This window comes from Cibotium barometz, chromosome 28, assembly GCF_041138505.1.
Source record: "Cibotium barometz isolate CiBa-2024 chromosome 28, ASM4113850v1, whole genome shotgun sequence".
In the NCBI taxonomy this organism is placed as follows: Eukaryota; Viridiplantae; Streptophyta; class Polypodiopsida; order Cyatheales; family Cibotiaceae; genus Cibotium; species Cibotium barometz.
In genome coordinates, this window is record NC_141073.1 from 1,162,501 (window position 1) to 1,181,571 (window position 19,071).

The 19,071-nt window shown below is 43.1% G+C and overlaps 1 protein-coding gene across 1 annotated transcript in view; it reads right to left on the bottom strand.

Annotated features, from left to right (window-relative positions):
• LOC147622384 (uncharacterized) overlaps nucleotides 1-18,301 on the bottom strand; it is a 25,935-nt gene extending 7,634 nt beyond the window's left edge. Inside the window, exons 1-2 of the mRNA XM_086821902.1 lie at nucleotides 18,140-18,301; nucleotides 17,350-18,044 (exon numbers count right to left, since the gene is read on the bottom strand). Coding sequence (XP_086678028.1) covers nucleotides 17,350-18,044; nucleotides 18,140-18,301 — 857 coding nt within the window. The remainder of the gene's footprint in view (nucleotides 1-17,349; nucleotides 18,045-18,139) is intronic.
• Between the last annotated feature and the right edge of the window lie 770 nt (nucleotides 18,302-19,071).

The following is a 19,071-nucleotide window of genomic DNA, read 5'->3' on the forward strand; positions in this document are numbered from 1 at the left end:
CTTTGTAAATTTTTTTCCATAATTGAAATGATAGGGATGGCTACTAGAGGTGGGGACAAGGTTAACATATTGGTGGGAAATGAAGTGGTTGCAAGTTGGTGCAGTTTGTGTAACCGACCCAAATGGCTATTGTAGTGGTGTGAAGAAATATTGGGGTAGATAATGTATCAATGATAGTGGCGAAGAGTATCAATAATGACACGCTCCTGCCATTTCCCACTATGGATGCAATGAATATCGGTGAAGCACTTTGGAATGTTGTCAGGTGGCCTAAGACCTCTCTGCAACATATTGGTGTGGCTTAAGATGTGAGCCAATATCTCAAGGGGTTTCATGTAGTGAGTCCGAGCAACCTCATGTTGAGGCAATGCCAGTTTCTTCATTGAAAAATGACAACGGCATTCGTGAATCTTGGAAGGAGAAAAATGTTATCATGTGAGATGAGGGCATGATACAGACAATTGGGGAGGGTGTGATCTTATATGTAATCCAGATGAGTCTATAAACTTTGATCTATTAGGTGAGGATTGCCTCAATGTCGGTATTGAGAAGATCAACCATATTACATCAAGTGCCTCAGTCTTCTATGCAACAAGACATCGGTAATGTTAGCCTAGTTAGGTGGCCATTAAGCAGATTACCATATTGGATCTGGAAGCCCATTGCAACAACGATATGTGCCCATGGCACAAGATGCTAATATTCATGAAGTGGTCAGCAATGGAATGTTAGCACATGATGCTCCACCTTCTTCAAAGAAATGAAGCCGGCTTCCCCCCACCTCAAATCCCATGCGCCCACATAAAATGTGGGGGGATGAAGACAAGGGAGAAGACCCTTCAGCTTATGAACTTTAGAGATCAACCCCTTCAAGCTTATATGGTATATAGGATAGGCCCCCTGCCACGTTGGTAAGCTGGTGGCGAGTCCTCTCTTTTTTCCCAATAGTGGTATGTTGTAGAGCATGATATGAGATGCACGGAACACCAAAAACATCATTTTATCGATATAGAGAGAATGGTAGTTTCAGAATGGTGTGCAACAATATGTGCATGGAAATACAGGGATTGTGAGGTACTGGGTGCACACAAGTATGGGTAGGGCTCTTATGCAGTGGATAATAACATAGAGCATATTCCTCACAAGAGTAGAAACATGTTGGATGGTTCTACACCCACATTGGTGTAGTGTGGTGTTGACCTCACGTAGAATGTCTACTTGCTTATATACTTCAGGTATTACCAATTGTGTCTATGAGAGGCTATCCACATCTACCTTTGGTAGGCTTTGGAGCACATACTTCAAGAATGTGTCCTTGGCCAAGACCAGTGAATTCTCTAAATGCAGTTTGTGCCGTAGGATCAAGGCTCAGTTGGCAGCCTCAAAGATTTAAGAAGAGCACAATATGCTGATGGAGGAAAGAAAGAAGCATATGATACAGCAACAAAGTTGCAAGAACCTAAACTATACATGGCACAGGTACCCAGAGATGGATCCACATAAATACCTATGCATAATCCATGACAAGATGAACCAGAAGAAGAAAACAATTCCTAGACTTTGAGTGAGGTCAAAGGACATAGATGCCGCGTGGGAATTACAAGTGCCACTAATTGGAATGATTCCTCATGGGTATGGGCATGGTCATTATGAGCACTTGACCCTCAATGGTTTGTGGCCATCTGACCTCAACCTCACGATTAGCTCTCTTTCATTCAGTTTGCGCAGCTTGGATAGGATGGACATACATGACCTTGGAGACCTAGCTACGTATGGGATTCCAAGAAGAAATGTTCCACTTTTGCATTTTTTGAACTTAAGAAAGGCATTAGACTGCATTACATTTTCAAAGGTAATCAACCTATCAGTGTGGGTGGCTAATGTCGAATTGTAGATGATGCCAGTATCATAACTACAAATCTAGAGCCCTCAAATGGTGGCCCAACATTGACCAAAGGCCACAACCACATACGGGGATCCCATGCCATCACATGCACATGGTGAACCACCCTCTTTAGATAGAAATGCTATTGTTGATCCCCCATTCCATAGGTTACCTGAGAACTTACGCATTGGTGAACGAGAACATATACTTATTTGCATACCTTTCTCTGCTTGTAGCAAGGGGTGTTTTCAAGAGTATTCATTTGGGCTTCTTGATGGTAGGACACACACAAGGATATCGATGCAATGTCCACCAGGTTCTCTAAGAGATTACGAGTGGGCTAAGCATTCACTTTCCCATAGCTGATGGATATATTAAAAAAACATCATCATCCTCACCAGTAACATTTATTCCTACATGGGTTTCTAACTTCAAAAGTTATGTAATTGGCCACCTATGTGATGGATAGGACATACTCGAGGGTCATGTAAAACCATTACAGCTTCAATTTTTCATGCAGGGTGACAAACCGATGATGCAGTATAAAGTGCATCCAAAATCACATGATTGGATGCCAAGAGAAGGGGGTATTTAGATATGAAAGAAAGACAGTGAGGGATGACCATTGCTACAACAAGCCACCCAAACCTACTGACAATGGTTGAATTTGCAAGAGACCACTCAAGTAATATCAAGAATAAAGGATTACATTAGGTTTTGGGAGAGGTGTGCAACTAGATGGGACAAGAATGCATCATACGAAACCTATATTAGACCAGTGATAGATTACTGGAAAAACATGATTAGAGAACTTGAGCAATGACATATCTCAAAGACAGGAATGCACATAGATTTTTGGCCAAGAACAAAGTTACCTCATCAAGTGGATAATGTGGATGCTCACGTTCCAAGGCTATGAGGAATAGAATGACCACTATTGTGGGCCTCAAAGTGGTAAGCCAAGGGAGGAGTTTAGACCAATGATAGACATTAAGCAAGGTGACTGTCTAGGTGAGGCCATCTGTGACCCTATATACCCCATATGGCTTGGTATTGCCCAATCAAGCATCAAGACGGATGCGACATCTCCCAACTTCAAGAAAGTATTAATTCAGTATTGGGCACCATGTGCTAAGAGAAAAGGTCTAAAAGATTCAGAAGCCTATATTGATTGTAGGAACAAGAGAATAGGTTGGATCCATAACTATGGAAATGTGTTGATGTGATCATGTGGTCATAGACATCAAAAGCCATAAATTCACCAAGACTCCACAACTTGCATGTATCAAAGCACAAGAAGGCTTGATTTTGCTAGTGGAATTTAGACAATGGTGATGACTTTGTCCTTGACGATCTCCTAGCCTATATCAAGGTAATATTCATGTGATGTTTTCCATTTACTATGATCTTTCTTAAGTATTATTATGGGTGAAGTTGTAGAGAAATGGGTTGAAGCAATGGAGGAGTATTTTGATATCACCGGTTACAATGAGAGGAGAAAAATGGCCCTTGCCAGGCTGAAAATTTTGGAAACAGTCAGGGTGGCATGGAGAAACCATTGTGACACCAACCATCTTGTTAAAACCCTAAGATCTCTCTAGATAATTGTTATGCATAAACATGCATAAATCAGGCATAAACTCATCCACCCGACCAGCCCCGAGAGCCCAAGGGATGCACACATGAAATATAATGAAATACATCATACCTTTACCTTGATGTCCCATACCATCAAGATGTATAACTCCAATCCAATAGCATGTAGCTATAGTGTGAAATGGTAGGTGAGTAGTTATGATCCTCTACACAAGAGAGCATAACATAACCTAGCCTCAAGCTAACATCAAGAGACCATAGCCTAAGCCTCAAGATAACATAGCCTAAGCCTATAGATAACATAGCCTTGGCCTCCAAGCCCCCAAGCCTAAGTGTGCCCCATGCTCCTATTATAGGAGGGCCCTCAAGTGACTCTCTCCATTTCCCATGTGTGACCCTTGAATGCCTGACCCTAACCTTATTCCTTAAGGTTAGTCCTAACCCATGCTCCACTAGAGCTTGTTCCCATGCTCCCATGCTCACAAGCCTAATGTGGGTTAGCCTCCTAGTATATGTACACACAATGTGCATATAACATACTTTCACTCTCTCAAAACATTGCACTCTTGCAATGAAAAGAAGGAGAACTGTGCTGAAAAATCTCAACCAACTCCCAGGTCGAATCCTCTATTTCCCTATCTTTCCACCTAATTTTAACCTCAGGGATTAGTCAACTTCAAAGTTTTCTTTCCCTGAATTCAAGTACCTTATCAGGTTCATGTGGAACATAGGATAATTCTTCGACTTCAACGAGTTCTTGAGGAGTAACTATGTTATCCTCACCTCCCAGTTTCCCTTTCAATCTATTGATATGAAAGACTGGATGAACTCTAACATGTGGAGGTAGTTTAAGTTCATACGCAACCGTGCGTGCCAATCCGATGTATAAATTGAAATGGGCAACAATATCTAGGAGATAAATTCAAGCATTTTTCTATTGACAAAGTATCAGAATCTTTAGGAACATTTAAATAAACCAACGCTCTTGGTTCAAAAGACCAAGCTGAGCGTCCTCTATCAGCATATAACCGTGCCCTATCCTGAGCACTCCCCTGATAGAATCCCGAGCTTCGATCAATATTTCCTACATATCATGCAAGAAATCCCTCGATGCACCAAGCTCGATGCCTTAAGGACCAACATCAATAGGTGCCCTGGGTTGATACTCATACATGAATGGACTAAAACATCAATAGGTGCCCTGGGTTGATACCCATACATAAGCATGAATGGACTAAAACCAATAGCCGTATGTTTAAAACTATTATAGGCAAATTCCATCATTGGAAGATATTTTTCCTAATTTGATGCTTTTCCAGACACATAAGCACGAAGCATATCCTCTACAATCTGATTCATACGCTCTGTTTGCCCATCACAGTGCGGATAATCAGAGGAATTCATACTCAAAATAGTTTTCTCGTTTTGGTAAACCATTCAGAATAAAGTAGGAAAACATGGCATTATAACAGCAGGAACCATCGGCAACCCGACGTACCCACATCTGCTCATGGAATTATCGGCATCCCGAGTTACCCATATCAACATAGAGAGTCATCAACGTCTCGATGAGTCACATATGTCCATCCGTCGTAACCATCAGGTTAATTGTATAAATCACCTAAAGTACGAAAGTAGAGAAAGAAATGCCAACAAAGGAAAAATCCAAATTTCCTTAATCCAAACACAACAAGATAAACTCGTTGAACTCTAAAGAAAGAGATTTCAACAAGTGAAAATGCCAACGAGATTACACTCATCAATACATGCAGGCTATAGATAAAAGAAGTTTATCTAGAGAATGCCACACAATAACTTTAAATGAATTCAGAAAATGAGATTGTCTTTGAATGTTGAGGTCAACATGCTAAGTGATGTAAGCAAAGCAACAATATTGAGCCCAAATTATCCCATAAGATAACATATGTGAGAGATCGCTAGCGTCCCATACCACCATGATACCACCCATACATACCTTATTAATTTGAAACTCCCTAGTATGCCGTCTAGGAAATATGAATAAAATCCTATATAAAAGAAATAAGATGGCCTTATCCTAGACTTTCACATACTAAAACCTATCTCTATATACCTGAGACTACATCAAGGAATAAATCTTTCCGAGTACATCATTAGAAAAGAAATTGAATTATTGGCACCTTTCTAATGATAACTACCTAATAAACACAATAAAGTTGGGGTAGAAAAATAACTCACCTAGATACATAAACAACTAGGTATCCAAGTTGGAATATGCACAAAAGTACAAGCAATATACTCCAAAATTAAATGCAAAAAACGAAGGCAAATGCTACCTTCTTCAAAGCACATTATATTATCCAAAAAATCAAAAGATCCTTATAAAACCATGGATAAAAGCATAGAAGCTCCTCAAATCCATGAAAACCATAGTTGATCATAAAAATCAATGCATGCTCTCTAATGGTCATTAATCATGCCAAAAGAAGCATTAAAATTGGTAGCCAACTCATCAATCCGGAGTATATGAACGTAGTGTCGTTCAAACAAAACTCCAAAGTAAGCAAGTGAAACACATGTGTGTAGCACTCATTAAAAAACCCCTAGACACAAGTGATCTAGGCAGAACCTGATGAGTCCATATAAAACTTGGAAAAAATCTAATAAAATCCACCAAAACAAACAGATCAACTAACCCATGATAGAATTTGTCTTAGGCTCTTAAGAAATTAAGCACAAACCATACTTAAATAAGTGCAAAATAAATTATCATGGAAAAGTGTCAAAGGTGAAACACACTTTGAACGCAAATTATAGCCATCAAAAGAAATTAAGGAACATGTCCAAAAAGAATAGCTAAACAATGGTAAAAAATTATGAAAACATCGTTTAGAATTAATCCAAATAGAAATAACTACTAATATGAGGTATAATTATATTAATAATATACAAATAACCCGCATCTATCTAATGTCAACACGAGAAAATGTACTTCAACATTAAATAACCCTCGAAAATATTAAATTCTTGAGAAAAAGAATTATCATGATTTTTTCCTAATTTTTTCTAATTTTATAGGGCCTCAAAATATGATAATTTGGAATTCCACCAAACTTATCTTATGGCATTCCAAACCTATATTTTTCCAGAAAAGTTTTAGCAAATACTTTTACTAAAATACCATTGATATTTTTTAAAAATACCAATTTTTGGGATTTCTAAAAATAATTCTAGAAAATTCCTAATTTTTCATGAGAATTCCATCGTTCACGAAATTTCCAATTCCGCTCGACAATTCTCAAATCCAATGAAAATCTACAATTTTAATGGATTTTCTAATTTTTTGGGTCAAAAAATATTTAAAGGAATTTGAATGGTCACACAGGCACCCGAATGGACACACCACATGCCAAACACCAACCCCACATTTTCTTGAAATTTAAAATAACCTTTGTCTAATTTTTTACTAATTTTTAAGAATTTTTTAAAATTTTTAATTTACCTCGAAGGCATAAAAATACGAACGGTCAAAAAATTTCACAATCCCAACGATTTCCCCGGAATATGGAAAGCCAAGAGTTTCAGGAAAATGAAAAGACAAAAAAAATCGGAATGTGAAAGGTCAAAAGTTTCCGAAATCTAAAAGGTCAAAAGATTTTCCGCAATTCGGAAAGCCAAAAGGTTTCTCGGAAGATGAAAAGCCAAAAGTCACCAAGAAAAAAATTCTAGAAATTTTCAGAGAATTTTCTTTTCTCAGATTTCAAAATTTTTTTGCCTTTTTAGGCTTTTTCTCCAAGCTTAATTTTTGAAAAATTTTCAAAAACTTTTTTGTAAATAAAAAAAACTCATTAAAAAAAACCCAACCTTAAGAAGCTTTAATAAAAGCTTATGAAAAAAAATTTAGGGGGGGGCAATTTTCGCCTAGCGGTAGCGCAGCCCCCCCCTCCCGACATGCGCTTGTTGAAAATGAGGGAGAGGGAGTCCTCTCTCCTCTCCTTCTCCATTCAAATCACTTTCCTCCCCCCTCCTTCTCTTTTAACAGAGAGGAGAATTAATCTTTAATTGAAAATTTACTTAATTATAATTAAATATTAATTATGATTAATGTTTAATTAAAAAATCCCTTTTAAAAGGAGTTCACGCAAGCGGGAGGAAAATAGACGAGAAAAATCATATTTGAGAGGTGGAGAGGGTCCCACGTACACGGGAGAGCATTTCATGCATCAACATGCTGCCCCCTACTGCATTTCAGCAGAAAATCGGTAGAAATTTGATCGCATACCTGCGAAAAAACCCGCAAAAATGTATTGAGAAAATACATTTTTAACCATAAAAATGCTCAAAAAAATTTTAAAAAATTAGAAAAATTTTTCTAAAATTTCTAAAAATTTAGGGAATCCATTCTACCAAAAATATCCACAGTAAAATTTGTGGTATTTTTGTAAAAAAATTCCATTAATGCTTATTTTAAACCACAAAAAATAGAAAAAAATAGTATTAAACTCACGGAATTCCCTCGCAACGTCGATTCGTCCATTGAATAGTAGTAACATGCATTACAATCACCATATCAACAATCCACGCACCAATCATCAACACAAATCAACAAAATAATATTTTTTATTAGTAAATATTAAAATTTACTTCAAAAAATACTAAAAATTATAATAAAAAAGAAAAATAACAACAATTAACTAGAGATTGCTCTGATACCACTGTTAAAACCCTAAGATCTCTCTAGATAATTGGTATGCATAAGCATGCATAAATTAGGCATAAACTCATCCACCCGACCACCCCCGAGCCCAAGGGATGCACACATGAAATATAATGAAATACATCATAACTTTACCTTGATGTCCCATACCATCAAGAGGTATAACTCCAATCCAATAGCATGTAGCTATAGTGTGAAATGGTAGGTGAGTAGTTATGATCCTCTACACAAGAGAGCATAACATAACCTAGTCTCAAGCTAACATCAAGAGACCATAGCCTAAGCCTCAAGATAACATAGCCTTGGCCTCTAAGCCCCCAAGCCTCCCTTGAGTGTGCCCCATGCCCCTCTTATATAAGAGGTCCCTCAAGTGACTCTTGACTCTCCATTTCCCATGTGTGACCCTTGGATGCCTGACCCTAATCTTAACCCTTGGATGCCTGACCCTAACCTTAACCCTTAAGGTTAGTTCTAACCCATGCTCCACTAGAGCTTGTTCCCAGGCTCCCATGCTCACAAGCCTAATGTGGGTTAGCCTCCTAGTATATGCACACATAATGTGCATATAACACATATGGATAGAAATACCCAATCCTGGAATGATCTTAAAGCCTATTTAAGGAAGAGATTTTGTCCCCCCGGGTTTTTAGAAACCAAGATGAATGAATTTTTAGAGTTAAACTAGGGGAGCAAAACCATCGAAGAATATCACCATGCATTTGCTCTTCTCCTCAAGTATTCACCACCTCTAGATGAAGAGCAACTCATGGCCAGGTTCATTCGGGGAATGAACGAACCCTTAGATACACTGGTCAAGAATGCCAAGCCAGTGTCCATGGAAGAAGCTGTTAGAATGGCAAAGGACTTCGCCAAAGCCTTCATTGTGAAAGTCCCGCCAAAGCCAGCTCCCTCCTCATCCTTTAAGAGATTCCAGACACCGGGAAGCTCTTCCAATCTTCCGCCTCCAAAGAGGGGTGGTTGCAAGATGAGGTTATCTAGTTTCATGGCGTGGGCGCCCTTGGCTTTAGCTGAAAAACAGGCATTTTTTCAAGAAGAATAGCCAATCTCTCATAGTTAGCCAAGGAGTTTCACTTCAAGGTCTTCTAATGAAACATCATATGCAAAGTTGGGCACCTAAAACTATAATCTGATCGAATATCCAATAATTGCAAATCCCCTTTTCTTTGGGAACCAAGTTTGTATACAGGCCCTGTCCTAGGTTTAGACAGGTATAGTGAATGTGAGTAAATTGCCTATAACTTTTACATTATTACTCATACGATGTTCCCACTTTGCATTTCACAAATACAAATAACATAGAGCTTAACTTGATTTATCGAGTAATTTTTGATGTGTTCTACTATTTTCTATATTATTTAAAAGATATTAGAATTGTTAAAAAACATACTATTTTATCCTCCCACCACATCTACCATTTAAAATGCTCAAATTGTATGGATCTAGTGATGATTAGATTGGGAAAGATTAGTATAATGTGGGTATAAGATAAAATTACAAATCTAACGGTTTGATTTTTGTAGATTTACTTTGGAAAATTTATTATGACTGTCAGAGGCCCATTAAATCAATAGTAATTTAATTCTAGAAAATTAAATATTGAATCTTTCAATCTAAAAACTCATGGGATCAATACTCTTGTTGCCATGAATTTATCAAAAAAAATTTGGCTTGATTTGAGTATGGGAAGGTCCATTTTCAATCCTCCCAAGTGAAAATTCCCATATTGTGTCCACTCTCCCCTTTTCAACTCTAAAACCAATCCTAGTTAGGTTTGGAAATCTAGGCTTGGTAAACTTCACAGCTTAGGTGTCATTCCATGTGTGAGGCTTGGGTAGGCCCAAACCTTATACATGCATGCCACTTTATGTCCACGTGAGCATCGAGAGGATCCACATAAGCAGCTTGCCACCTCAGCTTGCCACCTCCACCTTCCATGTCAACATGGTCAACCTAGTTGACTCCCCACCTCATCATCCTAGTCATCATTAATGCCACATCATCTTGCCACCTTTGCATGCCACCTCGCACATGGTGACATGGCATGCCACATCATGGAATTGCCACATCAACCATAATAGTGCCACATGTCAAGAGAATGCCACGTGTCATGCACGCTTGTGACACGTGGCATCTCCTTCCCACCTCCCCTCTTTTTTCAAAAACATATTTTTGGAAAAGTTAATTTAGTAATTTAGAGAAATAGAATATAGAAATTTAAATAATAAAATATATGTAACTTATTAAATAAAAGAATTTAAAATCACTAATTTAAAAGGATTATATTTTGGGATTAGATCAATAAAAATATTATTAAAGATCATATTATTAATTTTAAAAAAATAAATTTTTTATTTTTATATTTCTTGAAAATTTTTTATGTAGAATAAACCTTTGAATAAAATATGAAAAAAATACTTTATTTAAAAAAAGCAGTTATATAATTATAAAATAAAAGATTTCTTTAAAGATATATTTATATATATTTATATATCTGGTAATGATAAATATTTAGACTTGTTAATAAATATTATAAATAATATTAATTTTTAAGTGGATAATAGTTTATCTTTAAATATCTTTATGTTTATCTTAGTTATCCAATCAATCTTAGATAGGAAATCCAGTGAGATTTGAAGTGGATAACCTATTTTTCCTATATAATCACACATCTCTAGTACTATCCCACACTTATCTGTAGTACTATCCCATCATTGAGCCCTTATAATATTTTCTCTCTTAGCTTCCTTGAGAATGGGTTCTCAAAGCCGTAGGAGTCGGAAACGTGATAGGACTAGACTCCCCCCCATCCACCAAGTTCAAGAGGAGGAGAGGAGAAGGGTAGCTCGTGAGAGAAAGAGAGAGTGGAGAGCACGTCAACGAGCAACACCTTCCGTTGGCGATGATCCAAGCCTTGCTCCTCCTCTTCCACTTCCTCTCCCTTCGCCCTCTTCCCCCCCACTACCCCTTAGTTTAGATAATCCACATGAACCCGCCCTTCTTGAGTCCTCTCTTCTACAAGAACCCACCCCCCCTCCTTTGGGCGCCCTTCGTGTGGATAGGAAAGAACTATCAAAGTCAGGGGCACATCGTCGTGCCCATGCAATCTTCCAATCCTATTTCAAAGACCTCACATCTTCATCACAGGCATGTGTGCTTGATGCTTTGATTGATCTGCCCAACATGGCCAACTGCAGGGCGCTTTCCGACATTGGAGGTCGAAGAGAGAGGAGAGCTGGCATGGCGGTGCTACAAAGTGTTCGTCATTCCTATATAGTTAACAAGAAGAGGAACTCTGCGGACGCTTTGGCTGCTCGACGGGCTATTGTGGCAGCCATAAGTAGCTCCCAAATGAAGGGTAAGGTTAGTGCCACATCTCGCATCCTTTCCATAGCACCACACGCACTTAGAGTTGGGTCTATTAGGCGACAAAGTTTAGATGCCAATGAGGTTGGTGCTATGTGGGCGAGTAGTGGTCGTGTAGCTAGGCATGATCGTCTACTAGATGAAACCACTAGAACCTTGATAGAAAGTTTTTGGGAGGAGAATTGTCGTGCATCGCCAGTTTTCAAGAAAGCTTTGCGTAAGAGAGTGACAAGAGGAGTGTTCATTGAGCACGGTGCTTGCTTTCTTGAAATGTCCCAAACTGAGTTGTATTCTCAGTTTGTAGCTTCGTATCCAGAGCTTAAAATTGGGCAAAGGTCATTTGAGGGGTGTAAGCCTTGGTTTGTGAGGTACTCACGTCAGCGTGACACATGTTGTTGTCGCTACCATGTTGAGTTCAATCTTTTTTATGATGTGTTCCGTTCTCTTAGTGGGCATAGAGAGTTGCCTCGTAGTCCACGTGATTTCATCCACTCTCTTTTGTGTGCACGCACGGAGGATGCCCAGTTCCATAGGATGCCTTGTGTGGAGAGCAATTGCACATCATGTGGTTCACTTGCACATCTACAGATGGTAGATCTTGATGCAAGTGACCAAGAGATAGTGGCATGGCAACGTTATGAGTATGTGACACACCAGCTCCAGAGTGGTGGACAGTCCAGGAAGTTGCAGCTCGTGGACAAACATACACCACGTTGTCACTTCACAGCCACATTTAGGGAGCAGATCTACCCCTACATACGGCACAGTCATTGTGCCAAGTGGCAGGATCGTCAGTTCCGAGCATGCCTAGCAGAGTTTCCTATTGGTGTGGTCGTCTCTGTGATTGATTTTGCAGAGAACTACACTTTCACACCTTTTCAGGAGATACAATCTGAGTATTACTTCTCAGAGCAGGTAATGGTTATATTTTGTACTATTTGTTTTATGTTTGAGCTTCATTACTTAATTGATTTTTTGTGTCCTAAACGTATGTATTGCTTCCCTCACCAGGTTGCTATTTTGGTCCACATTAGCTATCGACATGCAGAGGCTCATGTAGATGGGATAGCGAGTACCCCCGAGACCCGTGTCATTATTCGAGAGTATCATTTCTATATCAGTGATGATCGTTCACATGATGCACATTTTGTGCAACACTGCTTTCGTCTCCATGACGATTTTTTAGGAGATTGTGGGATCAGACATGTCCAGCGATGGGGTTGGTCGGATGGTTGTGGCGCACAGTTCAAGTCATCACGTCAATTCTATTGGCTCTACAGGTTGTACTTATGGCTTTCTTACATTTTCAATTAAACTAAATTCACTAGAACATCTTAAAGAAAACAATAACTAAGACTATCTTTTATGGATTTATAGGTGGCATGTGCAGTCTAGTATCCCAGTGATTTGGTCATTCTTTGAGACTGGTCACGGGAAGGGTGAGCATGATGGTGCAGGCGCGTGTGTGAAACGTGCCTTGAGGCGTCATCAGCTGCGACAGGATGCTCAGCGGTTCAGAGATGCGGGCCACGTAGTCGAGTGGTGCTCCCAACATTTGTGTGGGAGTGCAGCATCATCGTACCCCAGACGTGATGCTCGGATTGTCAGGAGATTTTTTTGGCATGTGGATGGTGGCACGATTGACCGCAGAGCCTCCCATGATTGTGACACAGTACCTGGCACCTTGGGCTTACATTCCATCAGGAGCACGTGCATGGCGGCCCCCACGATTTACACACGACGGTTTGCATGCTTCTGTGGAGCATGTATGGATGGCGATTGGTCACATTGTGCCTCGAGAGGATGGGCAGATGCATGGATACAGACATTCCTCTCCCCCGAGCATCCTTCACATCCAGTGGTGTCTGTTGAGCACACAGGTCCTGCGTTCATGGTCAGTTATGATGACCTGACAGATTTGCTACAGGAGGGTGATGTATTTGCTGTTATTGCCAGTGAGGGAAACAGCGAGGGAGTAGACTACTATCTGATGAGTTGCACTAGGCCAAAGTGCATGCTTGACCAGGATACAGTGGATGATCATGGGTTTTCTTATGACGCCCATAGCATGATTGTGGCAGGCCGGTTCTACCAGCAGATTCGACTTCATCGGGGGAGTCTTGAGTTCCAGCAGTGGAAGTGGGAGTTAGAGGCATTTCAGTTCTCTCATCTAGTGGTTGCTACCAGGCTCACTCTTGTTCGAGTACAGAGCCGAAAACACAGTTCTCACCCTCGTTTTCGGCTTCGAGTGGATGACCATGAGAGCATTCTAGAGCAGTTGAGAGCTAGAGAGGGTGCTGCTGACTAGATCTCTATCTTGATAGTGACTAAACTCAGACTAGCTGGGTTAGCTCACTTACATTGTACTTAGATTTTTGGGCAGTGACTAACCTCAGACTAGCTGGGGTAGCTCATTTTCATTCTGATGTACTTATTTGATGTTTATATCATTATGAGTTTTCTCATTATTGAGTATCATTACATTTTAGTTGATGTTCTTGATTTTATTATATTTTTTAACACTTTGGCTATCATATTGTTTGTTGAAAATCTCCATGCCATCGTACCCAAACATGCTCCGATGGGGACCAAACTTTGCAAGCATGTGGGGGTGGGCCCCCCCCACATGCTTGCAAAGTTTGGTCCCCATCGGAGCATGTTTGGGTTGGCAATGGGCGCCCAGTGCGGTTTTTTCAAGTCTCTTGGTGCTTAAGAGGCCATGGAAAATCCGGGCCTTCCCCATACCATCGTACCCAAACATGCTCCGATGGGGACCAAACTTTGCAAGCATGTGGGGGTGGGCCCCCCCCACATGCTTGCAAAGTTTGGTCCCCATCGGAGCATGTTTGGATTGGCAATCAGCGCCCTGTGCGGGTTTTTCAAGTCTCTTGGTGCTTAAGAGGCCATGGAAAATCCGGGCCTTCCCCATACCATCGTACCCAAACATGCTCCGATGGGGACCAAACTTTGCAAGCGTGTGGGGGTTGGCCCCCCCCACATGCTTGCAAAGTTTGGTCCCCATCGGAGCATGTTTGGGTTGGCAATGGGCGCCCAGTGCGGTTTTTTCAAGTCTCTTGGTGCTTAAGAGGCCATGGAAAATCCGGGCCTTCCCCATACCATCGTACCCAAACATGCTCCGATGGGGACCAAACTTTGCAAGCGTGTGGGGGTGGGCCCCCCCCACATGCTTGCAAAGTTTGGTCCCCATCGGAGCATGTTTGGGTTGGCAATGGGCGCCCAGTGCGGTTTTTTCAAGTCTCTTGGTGCTTAAGAGGCCATGGAAAATCCGGGCCTTCCCCATACCATCGTACCCAAACATGCTCCGATGGAGACCAAACTTTGCAAGCGTGTGGGGGTGGGCCCCCCCCAAATGCTTGCAAAGTTTGGTCCCCATCGGAGCATGTTTGGGTTGGCAATGGGCGCCCAGTGCGGTTTTTTCAAGTCTCTTGGTGCTTAAGAGGCCATGGAAAATCCGGGCCTTCCCCATACCATCGTACCCAAACATGCTCCGATGGGGACCAAACTTTGCAAGCGTGTGGGGGTGGGCCCCCCCCACATGCTTGCAAAGTTTGGTCCCCATCGGAGCATGTTTGGGTACGATGGTATGGGGAAGGCCCGGATTTTCCATGGCCTCTTAGGCACCAAGAGACTTGAAAAACCCGCACTGGGCGCCGATTGCCAATCCAAACATGCTCCGATGGGGACCAAACTTTGCAAGCATGTGGGGGGGGCCCACCCCCACATGCTTGCAAAGTTTGGTCCCCATCGGAGCATGTTTGGGTACGATGGTATGGGGAAGGCCCGGATTTTCCATGGCCTCTTAAGCACCAAGAGACTTGAAAAACCCGCACTGGGCGCCCATTGCCAACCCAAACATGCTCTGATTGTGACCAAACTTTGCAAGCATGTGGGGGTGGGCCCCCCCCACATCCTTGCAAAGTTTGGTCCCCATCGGAGAATGTTTGGGTACGATGGTATGGGGAAGGCCCGGATTTTCCATGGCCTCTTAAGCACCAAGAGACTTGAAAAACCCGCACTGGGCGCCCATTGCCAACCCAAACATGCTCTGATTGTGACCAAACTTTGCAAGCATGTGGGGGTGGGCCCCCCCCACATCCTTGCAAAGTTTGGTCCCCATCGGAGAATGTTTGGGTGCGATGGTATGGGGAAGGCCCGGATTTTCCATGGCCTCTTAGGCACCAAGAGACTTGAAAAACCCGCACTGGGCGCCGATTGCCAATCCAAACATGCTCCGATGGGGACCAAACTTTGCAAGCATGTGGGGGGGCCCACCCCCACATGCTTGCAAAGTTTGGTCCCCATCGGAGCATGTTTGGGTACGATGGTATGGGGAAGGCCCGGATTTTCCATGGCCTCTTAAGCACCAAGAGACTTGAAAAACCCGCACTGGGCGCCCATTGCCAACCCAAACATGCTCTGATTGTGACCAAACTTTGCAAGCATGTGGGGGTGGGCCCCCCCACATCCTTGCAAAGTTTGGTCCCCATCGAAGAATGTTTGGGTACGATGGTATGGGGAAGGCCCGGATTTTCCATGGCCTCTTAGGCACCAAGAGACTTGAAAAACCCGCACTGGGCGCCGATTGCCAACCCAAACATGCTCCGATGGGGACCAAACTTTGCAAGCATGTGGGGGGGGCCCACCCCCACATGCTTGCAAAGTTTGGTCTCCATCGGAGCATGTTTGGGTACGATGGTATGGGGAAGGCCCGGATTTTCCATGGCCTCTTAAGCACCAAGAGACTTGAAAAACCCGCACTGGGCGCCGATTGCCAATCCAAACATGCTCCGATGGGGACCAAACTTTGCAAGCATGTGGGGGGGGCCCACCCCCACATGCTTGCAAAGTTTGGTCCCCATCGGAGCATGTTTGGGTACGATGGTATGGGGAAGGCCCGGATTTTCCATGGCCTCTTAAGCACCAAGAGACTTGAAAAACCCGCACTGGGCGCCGATTGCCAACCCAAACATGCTTTGATTGTGACCAAACTTTGCAAGCATGTGGGGGGGGCCCACCCCCACACGCTTGCAAAGTTTGGTCCCCATCGCATGTTTGGGTACGATGGTATGGGGAAGGCCCGGATTTTCCATGGCCTCTTAAGCACCAAGAGACTTGAAAAAACCACACTGGGCGCCCATTGCCAACCCAAACATGCTCCGATGGGGACCAAACTTTGCAAGCATGTGGGGGGGGCCCACCCCCACATGCTTGCAAAGTTTGGTCCCCATCGGAGCATGTTTGGGTACGATGGCATGGAGATTTTCAACAAACAATATGATAGCAAAAGTGTTAAGAAATATAATAAAATCAAGAACATCAACTAAAATGTAATGATACTCAATAATGAGAAAACTCATAATGATATAAACATCAAATAAGTACATCAGAATGAAAATGAGCTACCCCAGCTAGCCTGAGGTTAGTCACTGCCCAAAAATCTAAGTACAATGTAAGTGAGCTAACCCAGCTAGTCTGAGTTTAGTCACTATCAACAGCAACCCAATCAAAATCGTCATCTCTAACTGCCGGTCGACGTGCGCGTCGAGGCTGCTGTGCACGTCGAGGAGGCTGTGCCGGCTGCGGGGGTCGTCGAATGTCTGCGGGGAGGTCTGCCTCAAAGGAAGGATCGTGAGCTGGTGCCGGTATACTCGGGAGCTCACGAGTCCCAAAAGCTGCTATGGCCCTCTCTCTCTCTCTGCGTCATGCTAATGCAAGACGCCTCTGTCTGTACACCCAAAATCTATAATCTGCAATGGTGCGTGTCTGCCACTCTGCTCGTGTAAGCTCCTCTGCTGTAAGGACACGCTGCTCATGAGAAGCAGCACTGCTGCTAGCACCATCACCCGCTGTGCCACTAGGGCCAGCACCACCCACGCGCTCAAATGCTGTCACCTGGCTCTCATGTAGCACTCTCTGGTAAGCGTCGAACTCATGTGAGCTCCACTCTATCTCAGGAGGCACCTCAGGCTCCTGGGCTCTATCGTCGAAGGCGTCGAGTCCCAAGTCCATAGCTGATGTAAAGTCGACAGGCCTCCCAGTCCTGGCATCTACTCGTACAAGGCCTGGGTGAAGATCATCGATGCCCAATACCCTGTACGTCGCTAAGTCGACGCGTGCACGGCAGGATGGGCATGCTGAGAACCGGACGAGCTCCTGGGTGATGCAAGACAAGTGGAAAATATGTCCACATCCTAGGGCATATCCTCCTGTACTATCAATGTCCTCGATACATAAACAGCAGCACGCATCCCGTAGGAAGGGAGGTGCATCCTGAGGGAGAGGTCGTCGAAAAACCTCTGTGATAGGCCGTGGATATAACGGTAGGTAAGGCACTGTCACATCGGATGATCTACGATACTCTCGAACATGCAGCATCAGCTGCTCTGCCCTGTGCTGGGCAATCTGCTCCATGATCTGATGATGCTGTGCCTCAGCTCTGGAGCTCTCTACCTCGGTCCGAGCCTACGCAAAAAAGTAAAGCATTAAAATATTTGATTAGTCTCTCATTAGGTATTACTTAAAGAAATTTGTAACTTAAACGTGCAAGAGAAACCTACCTGCTGGATGTCGGACTCTCTCAGATGCTGTGCCTCTGCAGTAGCTGCCTCTGCCATCTGTAATGCAGCTCGGAGGCGGTCTATCTCCGCTCTCGCCTCTACCAACTCCTGAGTGAGCCTCTGAGTGGCAGGTGTGGGAACCTGCGTGACACAATCAACCATGCTGCTCATGTAAAAATATAGAAAAGTACATATAAACATGAAGATAAATGACCAAAAAAACTTAAGACGTAATATATATGTAAATACCTCCACATCTGTCGTCGGTATAGCTCGTGAGAATAGGCGCACCACATGCTGGATGCTCTCCGTGGTACTCCGTACGTCAATGCCGACCTGCGTGCCAAGAGCCTCTACTGTCGACAATGGCACAAATGAAGGATCTGTGGCGGCAGGTGCTACACGAAGTGCTGGTGGAGGCCGCCTACCCTGGTCCTGGAGACGGCCTCGGCCAGCACCACCACCCGGACGATGGCTGGTGTAATCGACCTCCTCCCCTAAGACAAACTCCGCATATAACTGCTTTGCGAAGTATATGGGGATCTGGCGGTTGTTCGGCATCCTCCCATATGCGGCAACATATCGACTATAGATATGTGCCGCCATACGAGGATGCGAACACCGCGAAATAGTGAGGGGCTTCCCCGCCCCGGGCCTCATCCCACGACTATCGAGGAAAAGATCTAGGAAAGCCCCATCCCTAATAGGAGCAAGATCACAGACCTGACGATATGTCAGGCCATGTGACACCGGAGCAGCGCGATGGTGGGCTATCCACTCATCTACATAAACAATATCGTGAAGGCTACGAAGGGACGCAAGCATCGCCTCCAAGTCTGCCACGATATGTAATGTAGACGGAGTGTCTCTAGCACTCCTACGGATAGCCGCTAGCTCACGGTCTATCTCCGCGATGAGGTCCGCAATAGATG